This window comes from Penaeus vannamei, chromosome 40 (genome assembly GCF_042767895.1).
Source record: "Penaeus vannamei isolate JL-2024 chromosome 40, ASM4276789v1, whole genome shotgun sequence".
Taxonomy (NCBI): Eukaryota; Metazoa; Arthropoda; class Malacostraca; order Decapoda; family Penaeidae; genus Penaeus; species Penaeus vannamei.
The window spans coordinates 5,816,343-5,830,314 of NC_091588.1; the positions used below are offsets into that span (position 1 = coordinate 5,816,343).

At 39.4% G+C, this 13,972-nt stretch overlaps 1 protein-coding gene across 1 annotated transcript in view; it reads right to left on the minus strand.

Annotated features, from left to right (window-relative positions):
• The window catches only part of shtd (anaphase promoting complex subunit 1), a 79,768-nt gene extending 66,027 nt beyond the window's left edge, over window positions 1-13,741 (minus strand). Inside the window, exons 1-15 of the mRNA XM_070117596.1 lie at window positions 13,652-13,741; window positions 11,724-11,923; window positions 11,143-11,371; window positions 9,307-9,401; window positions 8,250-8,406; window positions 7,665-7,810; window positions 7,028-7,302; window positions 3,642-6,381; window positions 3,172-3,480; window positions 2,814-2,948; window positions 2,408-2,581; window positions 2,005-2,129; window positions 913-1,071; window positions 335-494; window positions 1-32 (exon numbers count right to left, since the gene is read on the minus strand). The exon at window positions 1-32 is cut by the window's left edge and continues 66 nt beyond it. Of these exons, the coding sequence (XP_069973697.1) occupies window positions 1-32; window positions 335-494; window positions 913-1,071; window positions 2,005-2,129; window positions 2,408-2,581; window positions 2,814-2,948; window positions 3,172-3,480; window positions 3,642-6,381; window positions 7,028-7,302; window positions 7,665-7,810; window positions 8,250-8,406; window positions 9,307-9,401; window positions 11,143-11,371; window positions 11,724-11,885 (4,898 nt within the window). The 5' untranslated portion in view covers window positions 11,886-11,923; window positions 13,652-13,741. The remainder of the gene's footprint in view (window positions 33-334; window positions 495-912; window positions 1,072-2,004; window positions 2,130-2,407; window positions 2,582-2,813; window positions 2,949-3,171; window positions 3,481-3,641; window positions 6,382-7,027; window positions 7,303-7,664; window positions 7,811-8,249; window positions 8,407-9,306; window positions 9,402-11,142; window positions 11,372-11,723; window positions 11,924-13,651) is intronic.
• Window positions 13,742-13,972: the final 231 nt, after the last annotated feature.

The following is a 13,972-nucleotide window of genomic DNA, read 5'->3' on the forward strand; positions in this document are numbered from 1 at the left end:
TCAGCCGCCAGAACATAAAGATGCCTGAGTGCCTGAAACATCCATGAATAAAATGAGCAAACTGTATGGGGAAAAATAGTAAGTGAGAAAAGGAAGAAAGAAAGAACTAAGCTGGTGTCTTCATCAAATTCAAGTAGTAAGCAAAATGACCACAGGCTATCATAAAAAATAGTAATAATTTCAAATAATGACATAAATAAATCCTACTTTAAACAATATAAAACAACAGCAACAATAACAACAATAGCACCACCACAACATCATCAACAACACAACAATAACATCAACAACACAAACTTCAATAACAACCCTATCCCTTATCCCCCACACAAACCTGAAGGTGGTATCGGTTGTCATTTGAGTGCGTGGGGAACTTTGGGAAGCAGGCGATTAGGAGGGCTGCGATGGCCATGTTGGACGTGCTGAGGGAGAAACGGCCACCGCCAAGGAACAGGAATCCCAGGGCCATATGTATCGTCAGGTGGGAGCCATAGCTGGGAGAAGAATTGGTGAATATAGATTACAAATGGTAATAATAGGATATATAGGTAATATCATTGTAATGGTGATGGAAAGAAACAGGAGGAGTAATGATGTTGATGAAAAGGAACAGGAACAGGAACAGGAAGAAGAGGAGGGGGAGGAGGAGGGGGAAGAGGAAAAGGAGGAGGAGGAGGAGGAGGAGGAGGAGGAGGAGGAGGAGGAGGAGGAAGAGGAGGAGGAGGAGGAAGAGGAGGAGGAGGAGGAGGAGGAGGAGGAGGAGGAGGAGGAGGAGGCACTAGAGCCCCTGTCCCCTTTAATAGAGGAAAAACAAAATAAAGAAAGCTCATCCCCAGCATTAGTAAATATATATCACTATAATAATGATAATAATAAAAACTAGCATTCACAAAAAAGGAGTGCAACACTAACCCCACAGTTGAGTTGGACGGGCCGACTCTTGACCGCAAATAACGGATAATTCTCAGGACATCAAGGTCGCCTGTTCCAGCCATTACCATTGACAGGCTCAGCAGGATCACATTCAGACATGTTTCAATTGTCGACTTTCCTGCAAGTTCTGCTACGCTCCTGGATTTGAAGAAAGGTTGGTGTGAAGCAGACTTCAGTAAGTGCCATCTAGATTAGAATGTAGCTATCTATTTCATAATAATTCATTAATCTTTAACTCCTTGTTTGTAAAAAAGCAAAACTGTAAGCAAAGAAAAATAGAATACTAAAAAAGCATATATACCAAAAGTGTAATATGGTAATATTTACACATACAGTTTTCAGTGATTTTAACTTTTAAGACAAATGTTTAAGGAGGTATAAAGGCGGGCAAAATACATATAAATGTGCATACATATACTCATAAACATATATACAGAGAAGAGAAGAGAAGAGAAGAGAAGAGAAGAGAAGAGAAGAGAAGAGAAGAGAAGAGAAGAGAAGAGAAGAGAGAAGAGAAGAGAAGAGAAGAGAAGAGAAGAGAAGAGAAGAGAAGAGAAGAGAAGAGAAGAGAAGAGAAGAGAAGAGAGAAGAGAGAAGAGAGAAGAGAGAAGAGAGAAGAGAGAAGAGAGAAGAGAGAAGAGAGAAGAGAGAAGAGAGAAGAGAGAAGAGAGAAGAGAGAAGAGAGAAGAGAGAAGAGAAGAGAAGAGAAGAGAAGAGAAGAGAAGAGAAGAGAAGAGAAGAAGAGAAGAGAAGAGAAGAGAAGAGAAGAGAAGAGAAGAAGAGAAGAGAAGAAGAGAAGAGAGAAGAAGAGAGAAGAAGAGAGAAGAAGAGAGAAGAAGAGAGAAGAGAGAAGAGAGAAGAGAGAAGAGAAAGAAGAAAAAAAAGAAAAAGGAAAAAAGAAAAAAGAAAAAGAAAAGAAAAAGAAAAAAGAAAAAAAAGAAAAAAAAGAAAAAAAAGAAAAGGGAAAAAAAAGAAAAAAGAGAGGAGAAGCGAAGAGAGAGAAGAGAAGAAAAAGAAAAATAGAAAGAGAGAATGATGCAGTTGTAGGGAATGACATAAGATGGGACATACCTCTTGGTGAAACTTGTGAACATTCTAGTGTATTTCCATAAGATCTGGAAGGCTTCACTGTTTGCCGAACCAGCAAATTTCAGACCGATAACCATGCACGCACCAGCAAGTATATTATAATATGCCTGTATAAAAAGATATATATATATATAAAAACAAATTTCTGAGTACATCATTGATACGAAAAAACACCGGCTAAGAGTAAAGTTATCTCAATATTCTTCAGTCTGACATTCCTATGTTTTAATCAAACTAAAAAAAAAAAAAAAAAAAAAAAAAAAAAAAAAAAAAAAAAAAAAAATCACAATAACCATACATAAACAAAAGCTGAGAAGGATAAGAAAGAAAGGAAGCAGAATAAAGAATGAAACAAGAGGGGGAACTTTCTCTCGACCATACATACCTGGTGCATGGACTCGTAATCAATGCCAGGCGTTGACTGACTTCCTCCCCGGTGGACATGGGTCAAGACGGTTGACGGAACGTGACTCTCAATCCACTTCGAGGTTGGTAAGACATTGTCCCACATGATCAAGCCAAGGGCAATAGTTCGCAGCAGCAAGAAGTCTGGCCGTACCTAACACAGGAAAGCAAATGAACATATGATTAACACAAAATTAATAAAAAATTAAAATGACTATGTAATTTTAATACCCAACTAAGGGTTATTGTGTATGGTTGTAAGGCAAGTGATAAGGAAATTCACAAAAGGGCAACTACCATTACAATAAATCCCATGGACTCTCCCTCAAGAAAAGGCAAACTATGTAGAGCAATTTTTCATCACAACACTGTGAAGTAAAACAGACCTGGTCCAGTAAGTAAGGGGTGCTTGGTGCCACCATCCACTCGGCAATAGCCTTGTTGTTGCTTCTGAAGTATATCATTCCTAAGGCTAATGTTGCTCCTGGGGCAGTTACATCAATGTTGACACAGTCTCCTTCCTTTTGGTGAATAACAATGTAAACGATTTTAAGACAAAGAAAAGGAGGCAACAGAAAGAAAATAGAAGAAAAAAACAAATACATATATCCTTAAACAATAATTGGATTACCCCAAAACCCAAACATTACCATTATTTAACTGACAAAATCCTTAGGTGTGACCTTCCATTATTGGCAACTTACAAAATAATTGTGTATACAGACACCTTGAGAAATTAATTACCTTAATCTGGTAGCTCGGAGACTTATATTTATCCTTATGGACACCTAAGAGAGGCTTCTTGTGGCCACCTTCAATGTAGTGGTAGAGTTCTCCTGCAATGTTGAGGTCAGTGAACCCAGCTGCTTCCCCACCACGACCAAACAGCACAAGGCCCAGAGCCAAGCCAGCTGCCAGGGAGTAGGACTCACGGTCATTTGAGTTCTCCATCTCTGGTCCTGGTGGACGCCCGATCTCTTGAAGAAGGACCTCTGCCATGTGACGATGGGCAGTGTCCTGATAAACTAGACCAACTCCTATGATTGCAGCAACCTGTTGAAATTTAATAATATTGTTGGTTCAATATTATTTTCCTATATTTTGAATTTAAAAAAAAAGGAATTACAGTAAACCCTCCATAATATTAGAATGATTTTAAACATCTAATTTCCAAATGAAATTCTACTTCAAAAAACTAACCACATTCCACTGACCTGCACTGTGTGTGGAACATCAAGTTCTGTTGAAGTGGGAGGCAAAAGACACTCCAGGTGAACACTAAGTAGTTTTGTTGTTTGGATATCCATTGTGCCTCTCTTGGCTACTGATATACCCAGCATCAGCCCTACACACGTCATCTCATGTGCTCTGGCAAGATAGTCATGCATGTTGACAGTTGCCAGGTTGCGTAAGTGACCATTCAGACCAAGGGCCATCAGAAAGCCTGCATGTTCAGTTGGACTATCAAGAGATCCTTTGGGTTTGTTATAGACAATCCAAGTCGAGTCAATTTCCCCACAGTTTGGTGCTATTTTAAGCCCTGCTGCCACTCCATTGTGGAAGTGTGGCCACATGTCCATATTTGGTGGGACTTCAATTGTGGAGAGATCAATTGTGGTTCCTCTTGGAGGTGCTTTCCCAGATAAATTCAATTTAGGGATAGGAAGGGTCTCAGTTATTACAGGAGAAGAAGAATACAAAGTAAACATGCCTCGGCCAACAGGCAGTGACATTGTCCTGATGCAAAGGGCATACAGGTGCCTTTCTTGCTCTTCCAAAAACTCATGATCTGACACTTCTGGCCTCTGAATAATGTTGATAGTGACAGCGCGTGAAGAGCACAGCATTCGTCTAACCTCAGATATACGCTGATCTTCCCTCCATCTTAGAGCCAACATATCCATGTCAAGTGTCTCCATACCATCCTCCTCATCCTTAGATGTTGGTGTGACCTTCCTAGCCTCTTGGGTTGAATCTGGGTCTCTGTGACACCTGACTTTTATATTGAATGGATCTTTCCCTCTGCTTCCTGTTTCCTTTTCATTCTTGGCTGCTTCTTCCCTGTGAGCAACAAGGTCAGGTCTATGGATGAGGTGGTAGGCTGAGGCTGGCCAATCCTGTGGTGGACATGTGCGGCACATGTGCTGAGCATTCATGAGCAGGAGAGATACACCAGGTGCAAGAAGCTGGATATCTCTGACTGTGAGTCCCAGCTGGTTGGTTAGTAAGACAATCTTTTCATGAATACTAGGATTTTTCTCTAAACGATACTGTGGACTCATTGACACATCTATTGAGACAAACGGTTTCTGGCCACTCGAACTGATACGGCGAAGAAAGCGCTCCATTGGGATGTCCTGGAGAGAACAATCAGCAGCCGCCACTGAGTACAAGAGAATGATATTCTTTGTAGTTGTGCAGACCTGGGGGATATATGGGAATGGCTCTGGTTCTATACCTCCCATGATCATATACAAATGTGCCAAGACATGTGGTGGATTCATAGTGAAATATGCTGGGAATGTCAGCTTTTGTGCTTCTTCAACTGGGACTTGAGAAGGAGGACCGTAGAGTGGGCAAATGGTTGGGAAATCACGCCAGTAGTGGTGAAGATACTGGGTGGCTTGGAGATCAGAAGCGAGCTGATCTAGACACGTCACTAATAAACTGCAATATTCCCAGTGCAAGATGTTTAACTTGAAATCTTCATAAACTAAATGGAGAGCAAAGAGGATGGCTGGCAGATGAGAAAACAAAGGAGCTTTGGTGTTCACTGAGCCATTGTTTACCTCCTGGCTCTTCTGCACGACTCCCACTCTCTGCAGACCAAGCATTTCACTCAAAGAATTACCTGCTGCCATGTGGAAAGGTGAAGACAGCATGTACTCCCAGTCATTGTCTGAACCACTCTCAGCTGCACGGAATTTCTTGGTTGCAACAAGAGGGCTACAGGAACCAGAGGTGTCAACAGGACACATGAGAGCCAGTTTGTCTGTATCATAACCAATCATGGAGAGGAGCATCATTGAAAACATCATCCACTCGCCTTGTGGTGAGAAATCACCTGAACCAGGAGCATTTCGTGTTGCATACCACTTGTTGACAAGCTTGAGTGCAGCTTCCCGTGGTAGGATGTACTTCAGAGCAGTCAAGGAGTGTTTGACAAGAGGTGATGAGGTCATTTCTGGTAGTGTTATCCTATAGAAGTTTCCACTAGCATGTTCCAGTGTGACCCTGGTATCTGTTGGGTCTCGGAGGGCTACAATAGCTGAGGATAAAGGGAGTCCAGTGTCTTCAGAAAATGACCCTTCAAAATTAGACCTTTCAGAGATGACTGGTGAGAGACCCACCTCAAACTTTGCATCCAAAGCAGAAGCCGGTCGACTGGATGTGAGGAGGCTAGAACGGCGAAGGGGAGTTGTCGAGGGGCTTTGTAGCCGAGATGATATGTTCAGGGATGAGAAGTCCTTAAACAAAGAGGAGTTGAAAGTCGGGAGTCCTAATAAGTTTATGCGGCTTACATGTACAACACCTGTATAGAGAGAAAGGCTGCTGCTTCCATCAACTACAATCATCATCTTGAGCGTTTTGACAGGCAAAGCATCCTTGGCCGGGATAGAGGAGATGGAGCCGAAGATGAGACTCGAGCGATCGTTTGTGTAATCATACTTGATGCATCTAAGCATACCTGCCTGAGAGAGCATCAGGCACAAGTACCGCTGGCCCACACTGTCCTCTGTAAGGAACGCTTTCGTGGCACGCCCCAGGGAGTTGTCAGTCCAGAGGTGGTCCAGGCAGAGGTCAGGGACGAGTGGCTCTGACTCAGCTAGGGTTTCGTTCAGTGCGGAGTGGAGTGGTGTGCAGGGAGTACGGGGGCAGGGGGAGCGTGAGGGTGAGGGGCTAATGGTAAGACGCAGATGCTGCCCACCGAATAACGAAGGTGACTGGGTCCGACTGGGTACAAAGAAAAGGTAATATCAATAAGGCCTGTCTCTGCAACTAAAGACACCTTACCCTCCCAAAGGGCTGGAATAAACTATGACAAATATTAACATCAAGCTCTCTATGTACTTTGTTCTTACATTCCATTTCCATGTTAACCAAAATTAAAATCAAAATAATTGATTCAGTAAATAATAACAGCCTCAGTACAGGAAGGGTAGACTGTCAGACAAAACTATTAAAAATAGATATCTAAAATATCCCCCCCCCTCCGGAAAAATAAATCCTTCTTCAATACAAATATGCACTGGATATCACGACATTTTAAAAATGTATATAACAATAAACATGTAAATAAATGTACAAATATATAAAAAATCATAATAATGAGTCTGCTCTAATACTTGTCAGGAAAAATTATAAAATACTACTAAAATATATATAGTATATAACAACAAAAACTACTACTACTACTACTACTACTACTACTACTACTACTACTACTACTACTACTACTACTACTACTACTACTACTACTACTACTACTACTACTACTACCACTAATACTATATCTACTTGTATTACTAGTACTACGGAAAAAATGATATTAACAATACACAATGCAATAAAGCATTTTACCCATCCCAGCCCCCCATACCTAAGCGTGGCCATGTGATTCTTCGGCGTCTGCGTTTGGTGTTGGTTCTTTGGGGTCGCCCACATGTTGCTAAACATGCTTGGCCTTGTCCTCGAGCCGGTGGGAGTCGGGGAGTGGGAGTTGCCTGCTGCACCTGGCGAAGTTAGGTGGGAGAGGGAGTGGGAGTGGGAATGGGAATGGGAATGGAGATACAAACCAGGGTTGGAGAGCATGGCTGAAGCTGGGCTGTTGCTCAGGTTGGCTTGGACTGTCGTTTGCAACACCAGATTGTTTTCCTGAAGAAATAAAAGGAACTTATAAATACATCATAGTATGTGAAATAGGTACAAAATATCAATATACATCAACAAGATGACGAAAATACATGACAAGTAAACAAAAGTGGCATTAGTCCTTTTGAAAAATGAAATAAATTTCTGGTTACAAAAATGAATGGGGATACGAGTCAAAATTATCATACGTTACATTGCTAGATTACAGATGAAGACAGAAAGAAACAAAGAAAAGAGAGAGAAAAGAAGGAGGAAAGAAAAAGAGAAAAGAGAAGAGAGACAAGAGGAGAGGTGAGGGAGCAAGAAAGAATCTAAAAGAATTCTAAAAATACAGCAGAGAAGAAAATGAACAATAAACCTTTTACCTCTTGTTTTGCTCGTCTCACTTTCCATATGGTGTGGCTATTGGTACTCGAGTTGTAGAGAATACATATGGAAGGATCCTCTGACATGAACACTGCCTGCTGGTTGAGGTCACTCATATAGGCAGGACGAGCCGATCCACTATAACCTGCAAAAGGATATTTGGCCTTTATTTCTGTTAATTTCTTTTTCTTTTTTTTAATCTTTTATCTATCAATTGTATTTTCTTTTTCTGATAATGAATGCCACACCTATCCATTACTCAAAACAATTTTGATGACATAAAACAACAAAGCTGGTTCCTCGACTTACCAGTTTACTGTGTAAAGAAATCTAAATAAAAGGGACTTAATCTGGATTCGACAATGCACTCCTCATATGCATTTTCCATGATCTGAACATGTCAATGCCCTTTATGACAAATAAGCCTTTGCTTGCTTGACACCTTCTACCTTCTACCCTCTACCTATCTATCTATCTACCCATCCACCTTCTACTTATCTACTTATACCTATACCCACATGTCAATCTATATACAAATACAAATGCTAAACCTTTGCAATTGTTACACGATAAAACGCACTCACCTGACACAACCAACACAGGATTGATCTCATCCAGAGGGTGCATAAGGCTATAGAAGGTGGGCAGCCTCTCCCCCTCTGGCTTAGGGGACGCAATCTCAGCTCCTGGCACCTGCCGCTCAAGTAGGACCCCATACTTGACAGGCCATACCTTGCGAACCTGGGAATTATTTTGCAGTTTGTTAACAAAGCAGATAATGATTGTGGGGGTTGGGGTAGGAAGGAATGAAGAGGGAAAGAGAGGGTTAACAAAAGAGGGAGAGAGAAGGGGAAAGAGAGGAAGAGAGAAGGGGAAAGAGAAAAGGAGAGAGAAGGGGAAAGAGAGAGGGAGAGAGAAGGGGAAAGAGAGATGGAGAGAGAAAGAGAAAGAGAAAGAGAAAGAGAAAGAGAGAGGGAGAGAGGAAGAGAGAAGGTCAAAGAGAGAGGGAGAGAGAGGGTTAAAGAGAGAGGAAGAGAGAGAAGGACAGATAAGGGAAAAGAGAAAGGGAGAGAGAGGACAGAAAAGGGGAAAGAGAGAGGAGGAGAGAGAAGTGAAAAAAAAAAAAAAAGTTAGAGATCTTTCTATATTTAAATCTTTATATACTATCAAAATTACCCAACATGCATGTGTGTGCATGTTTGTATGTGCATCTGCATGTGTGTGCATCAAGAATGAAATATTCTACAAACATGAAAATCTCTAAAGGCAAAAGCTTTTTCATAGTGACAGTCAAAAAAGCTCCCAGCTAGTCAAAATCAAAAGTTTGTCATACAGTTGTGTCTATATCTATAATTCTGCATCAATGTCACTTAGCCTCTATCTACCCCACTAAAAGCAAATGTACATGAGTTCATGATAAAAAAATATATATATCAGTGAGTTTGCATATGGGAATTATTCAACTGTTCTTACATCTAAAAAAAATTAGAATTCTGATACATGCCTGGCCACAAGGGTTTCATTTATGAGACCATTCACTGTAATTCAAAACCTCACCAGATCATCGCACAAAGAAGAAAATCTACTCTCATATTTGCATATTTTCCCTGAATAAACAAAAGTCATCGGAAATTAACTTACAGGAAATGGAAGCGCCAGAGAGTAGTCTTCTCCATCCACGGTGTAAATGCTCAGACTGTCAGTTTCAACAATGCAAATGCTCGGAATGGATTCATCTGAAAGCGGCAACAATTTTAAGAAACATGAGTATGGCAGATCTGATGTCCGATTAACTTAAATACAGGAGATTTTTTTCTTTTCTTTCTTTTCTTTATCCTTTTTTGATAAAAGGATCAAAGAATAAACCAAATGATAATAAAAATAAGAACAAAATTGTTTATGTAAATTACCTACAAAACAATACGTTTAATTCTACTTATCTCTATTACTATTTCTATATTTTTTTCTTTACAGATGATTATAAGAACTATATTCCAGTAAGGAAAAAAAAAACAATTATATAAAAGTACTCGAGTAAAGAGCAAATAGCACATGGACTTCATAAATCAATAAATCCTAAAATATATTTTGCTTAGTACACAGCTGTCACAGACTAAAAATTCCAAGTTTGCTCAGCTATCATAACAATATTAGAAACAATAAAAAATGAACCCAAATGACAAAATATGTGAAGCCACAAGAATCAATTGACCATATCCATCACAATCTCATTTTATTATTTTCTGGATGCTAGGGACTTTCACAAAGAACCTTTCTCTTTTTAATGCTGAATTCTATAAAAATTTTAGTCACAGCTTGCTGTCATCTGCAACAGAAAGCCTTCAATCTCAACCCAAAGTCCTAATCAGTTGAGCACTAAAGTACGTTATCCCTTACAAGAATCACCTCGATAGAGCATCAACAAATGTTTTTTCACGACTCTGTTTTAGTGAGACGGGGACATAGTGTGGGTAAATTAGTAGATCTGGTATCACCTTGGTATCTTTCAACCCCCTTCCCCTAAATCTCTAAACTTCCCTTCCCCCCAACTTCTCTCCCAATCCAATTCTCACATTCTAACTCCCTTCCTCGGCCATCAGAGTCTACCAAACCCGCCAACCCAGTCCCTGAGCACCTTTTCATCTCCCTTTGTACTTAATTCTGTTTCTGACAATGAATTTCTTATATACATAAATACAGGACAACTCAGATAAATAGATATCATCGTATGAGTTATAATGATTACATATATCATTCCATTATATGAGTTTTGTTTACATGATTCAGTGCATTTCCCTATTGTCTTTCATACGGTTGGGATCACTTTTACAAATCTAATGATCCAGTGTTTAGTTTATCTATTGACATTCAAGCACAAAATAATTTGTACTAATTAATTTTATAATAAAATATAGTACACAATCACTCATCTAAATCTGAACTTCTCTTTATTCATCAATCCAGTGGAAACAATGATAATGATCACAATGACAAATGATAATGATGATGATGATTGATAATGACTGATGATGATGATGATTGATTATAACTGATGATGACTGATGACTGATGATGATGATTATAACTGATGATGATGATGATGATAATGACTGATTATAACTGATGATGATTATGACTGATGATCATGATCATGATCATGGTGATGATGATGACTGATTATAACTGATGATGATTATGACTGATAATGATGATGATGATGACTGATTATAACTGATAATGATGATGATGATGAAGATTAATTATACCTGATGATGACTGATGATGACTGATGATGATGATGATGATGATGATGATGATGATGATGATGATGATGATGATGATGATGATGATGATGATGATGATGATGATGATGATGATGATGAAGATGATGATGATGAAGATTAATTATAAATGATGATGACTGATGATGATGATGATTATGATGAATAAACTTTAAAATGGAAAAAATCTTCTGACCTGTCGCTTCTTCAGGAACGGGTTCACCATGAGCAACCGGCTGATCAGGATACGTGTAGAATGTGGCAAACAGGGCATGCTGAACTGGGGAGTCACATGTCATGCTCTTGATTATTTGCCGAGACCCAATGTTGCCTGCCAGACCTCGAGACCAGACTACTGTTGAGCCACTGACATAGAGCTCCTCTTCAGTCAGGTCATCGGCACTCTGCCGGACTTCCCACCAATCCTGTATAATTGAGAGGTGTCTATGAGGCTTTCAACTTGTAAGTGTTAATGTTAGAATCTTATATTGTAAGAATACTTTATGAAGAAATGTCATATACATATTGTGAAGTCTAATTTAAGAAATCTAAGTATGCTAATACTTACATCATTCATGTAAGATTAATATAAAATCTAAATAATAATAAATCATTATTATCATTATCATTTTCATTATTATCATTTTTAAGGTGATCAAGTTATACAGATCACCTTATAACATCACTGATAAATCTTTATTTCCTCATAAAACCGTTTCAGTCTAACAATATGTATAATAGTCACAACACCCCTACAGCACCATGTCAATGACATACCTTAGATGCATTGATGGAGACCGTGTCGAGTTGCCGCAGGAGGTCCAGGTGAGGGGGGGTGGTCGTGGGCCTTGCAGGAGGGAGCCCCACCTCTCCAGGATGACAGGAGATGTAGTCACGCCCAAACGGCACATACTCCTGAGCGTCCCCACACGAGATCATGATCTTGGTGTTCCCCAAACCATCCAGATTTGCTCAGTCTGTCAGTCAGGAGATTAAACATTAAACTGGCAGAACTACATACCACTGTCAACTTAACCCATTACCACCGGTATATTTTGAAGCCGAAAATAAAAGTTTCCAGGCGGCTACAAAATCAGCGTGCAGCGCTGGCCCAGAATCTGCCCGCCCGTTGGCCATGGCCCGCTGCTGCATCGGAGTGCGAGCCCCGATACAGCGTCACACTGGCGGAATGCTTGGCAATGTTTATTTTTTGGGGGTGTCTCATATGTGGGATATCTGTCGTTACTGGATTACAGGAGTAAGAGAAAAAAATGCATTGGTAATTTTACATAATAGCGCCGCATAATGGATCGTGACGATTTTGGTATTAAAGGTTTCCTCTCACTCTCTAGTCTCTAAATATACATAAATCATTGCACAATAACCCCCTTATTAGTAACAATCTTGGCTCCGATAGCAAAGGAGGGCATGAAAGGTACCAGGAAAATTGCGGGGTTAAATATGAATAATATATACAGAATAATAATTATTTGTCTAATGTAGGGGGTTGTGCCCCTTGTGCTCCCTTCATGGGGAGCTACCACCCCTCAAACCCTCTCAATGGAACATAAAGAATCCTATATGTATTTACAGCAGGAGAGAGTGTACAACCAACAAGTGGGAGCATGTGATGCCGAGTCTGTCTGACACTCTCTCCTGTCATGAATACTTGAAGGATTCTTTGTTTTCCTTGTGCCTTTCATGCTCTCTCCTGCTTTCAGGGCCAGGAATGTGGTGCTTTGGAGAGTTTCTGCACAATAATTTCGATATAAGTCACCAAGACTTGTGATGCATATCATCACTCTGATACGAAATCCATAACACCCTCTCACAACCAGAGTTCATAATGTCTGTTTTCTATAGTTTGGCATGAAGTGCTAATAAATGGGAGGTACAAATAGACGGTAGGAAAGGTTAGGTCCAGTGTTTAGGTTTGCATGATACCATGGTGCAATGATTGTGCATTGCTCTTGGTAACAATTACCAAGATTTCTTTATACTTAAATATCAGAGTGTGAGAGAAATTCATCGACACAAATTGTTGTGATCCGTTATACAGCACTATTCTGCAAAATTACCAATGCATCAAAAAGGCAAAACTTAGGAGTATATAAGAATTTTAAAACAAACAGGAGATCAAAAATGTAAGACACCAAAGACTGACCAGTTTAACCATAAAGGAACATTCCATACTGGAATCAGTGATTCCTGTCCATCAGACATATACGCCAAGACAAAATTTGATATACGCCAAGCCAGTTTTTCAAATACTAAATACCTATACCCCAAAATACGCCAGTGACTTTAAATATACAGGAAATATAAGCCGGCGTACAATCTTTTTGTTTGTTTGTTTGTTTTAAGAGAACTGTCATCCAAAGATCTTGGCGGAAAGGACCTCGATTCCAAACCGGGAAACATTAAATTAGAAAATCACGTCTAAAATAACTACAGAGAACAAAGTATAAATCTATCGTTTCTTGTTATCAAAGCAAGCAAATAAATACGATACTTGCAATCCTTTGGCATTCACAAAGTGAAACACAACAAAAAAAACAGTCAAGTTCACCTCCCATCATAACAGGCTCAAAAAAACCTTGGATAACATTTACTTTTCGCTAATAATATAAATAACGCTTCTTGTAATCAAATCATACAACAAAATTTGCATAATCCAAACAAAAATCACGTATTATCAACCATACCAGTTCTCTACAGTGTAATTGCAAAAGTTCGCGTTGTTCAAATGGTAAACAACAATCAGCTGATGAACAAGTGAACGGCGAGATGCGCAAAGTATTCCACGTTTATTATAATCCTTTTTACTAATGTCAACTTCACTTTTGTTGTTATCGCTATCTATTTTTGTTAATATCATTATCATCATTCTCATTATTGTTATCATTATCATTATCATATTCTTATTATAATCATTCTTACTATTTGTAGTAGTAGTATCATTATTATAGTTATTGTTAGTATTATCATTATTATTATCATTATCATAATTGTTATCGTTATCATCC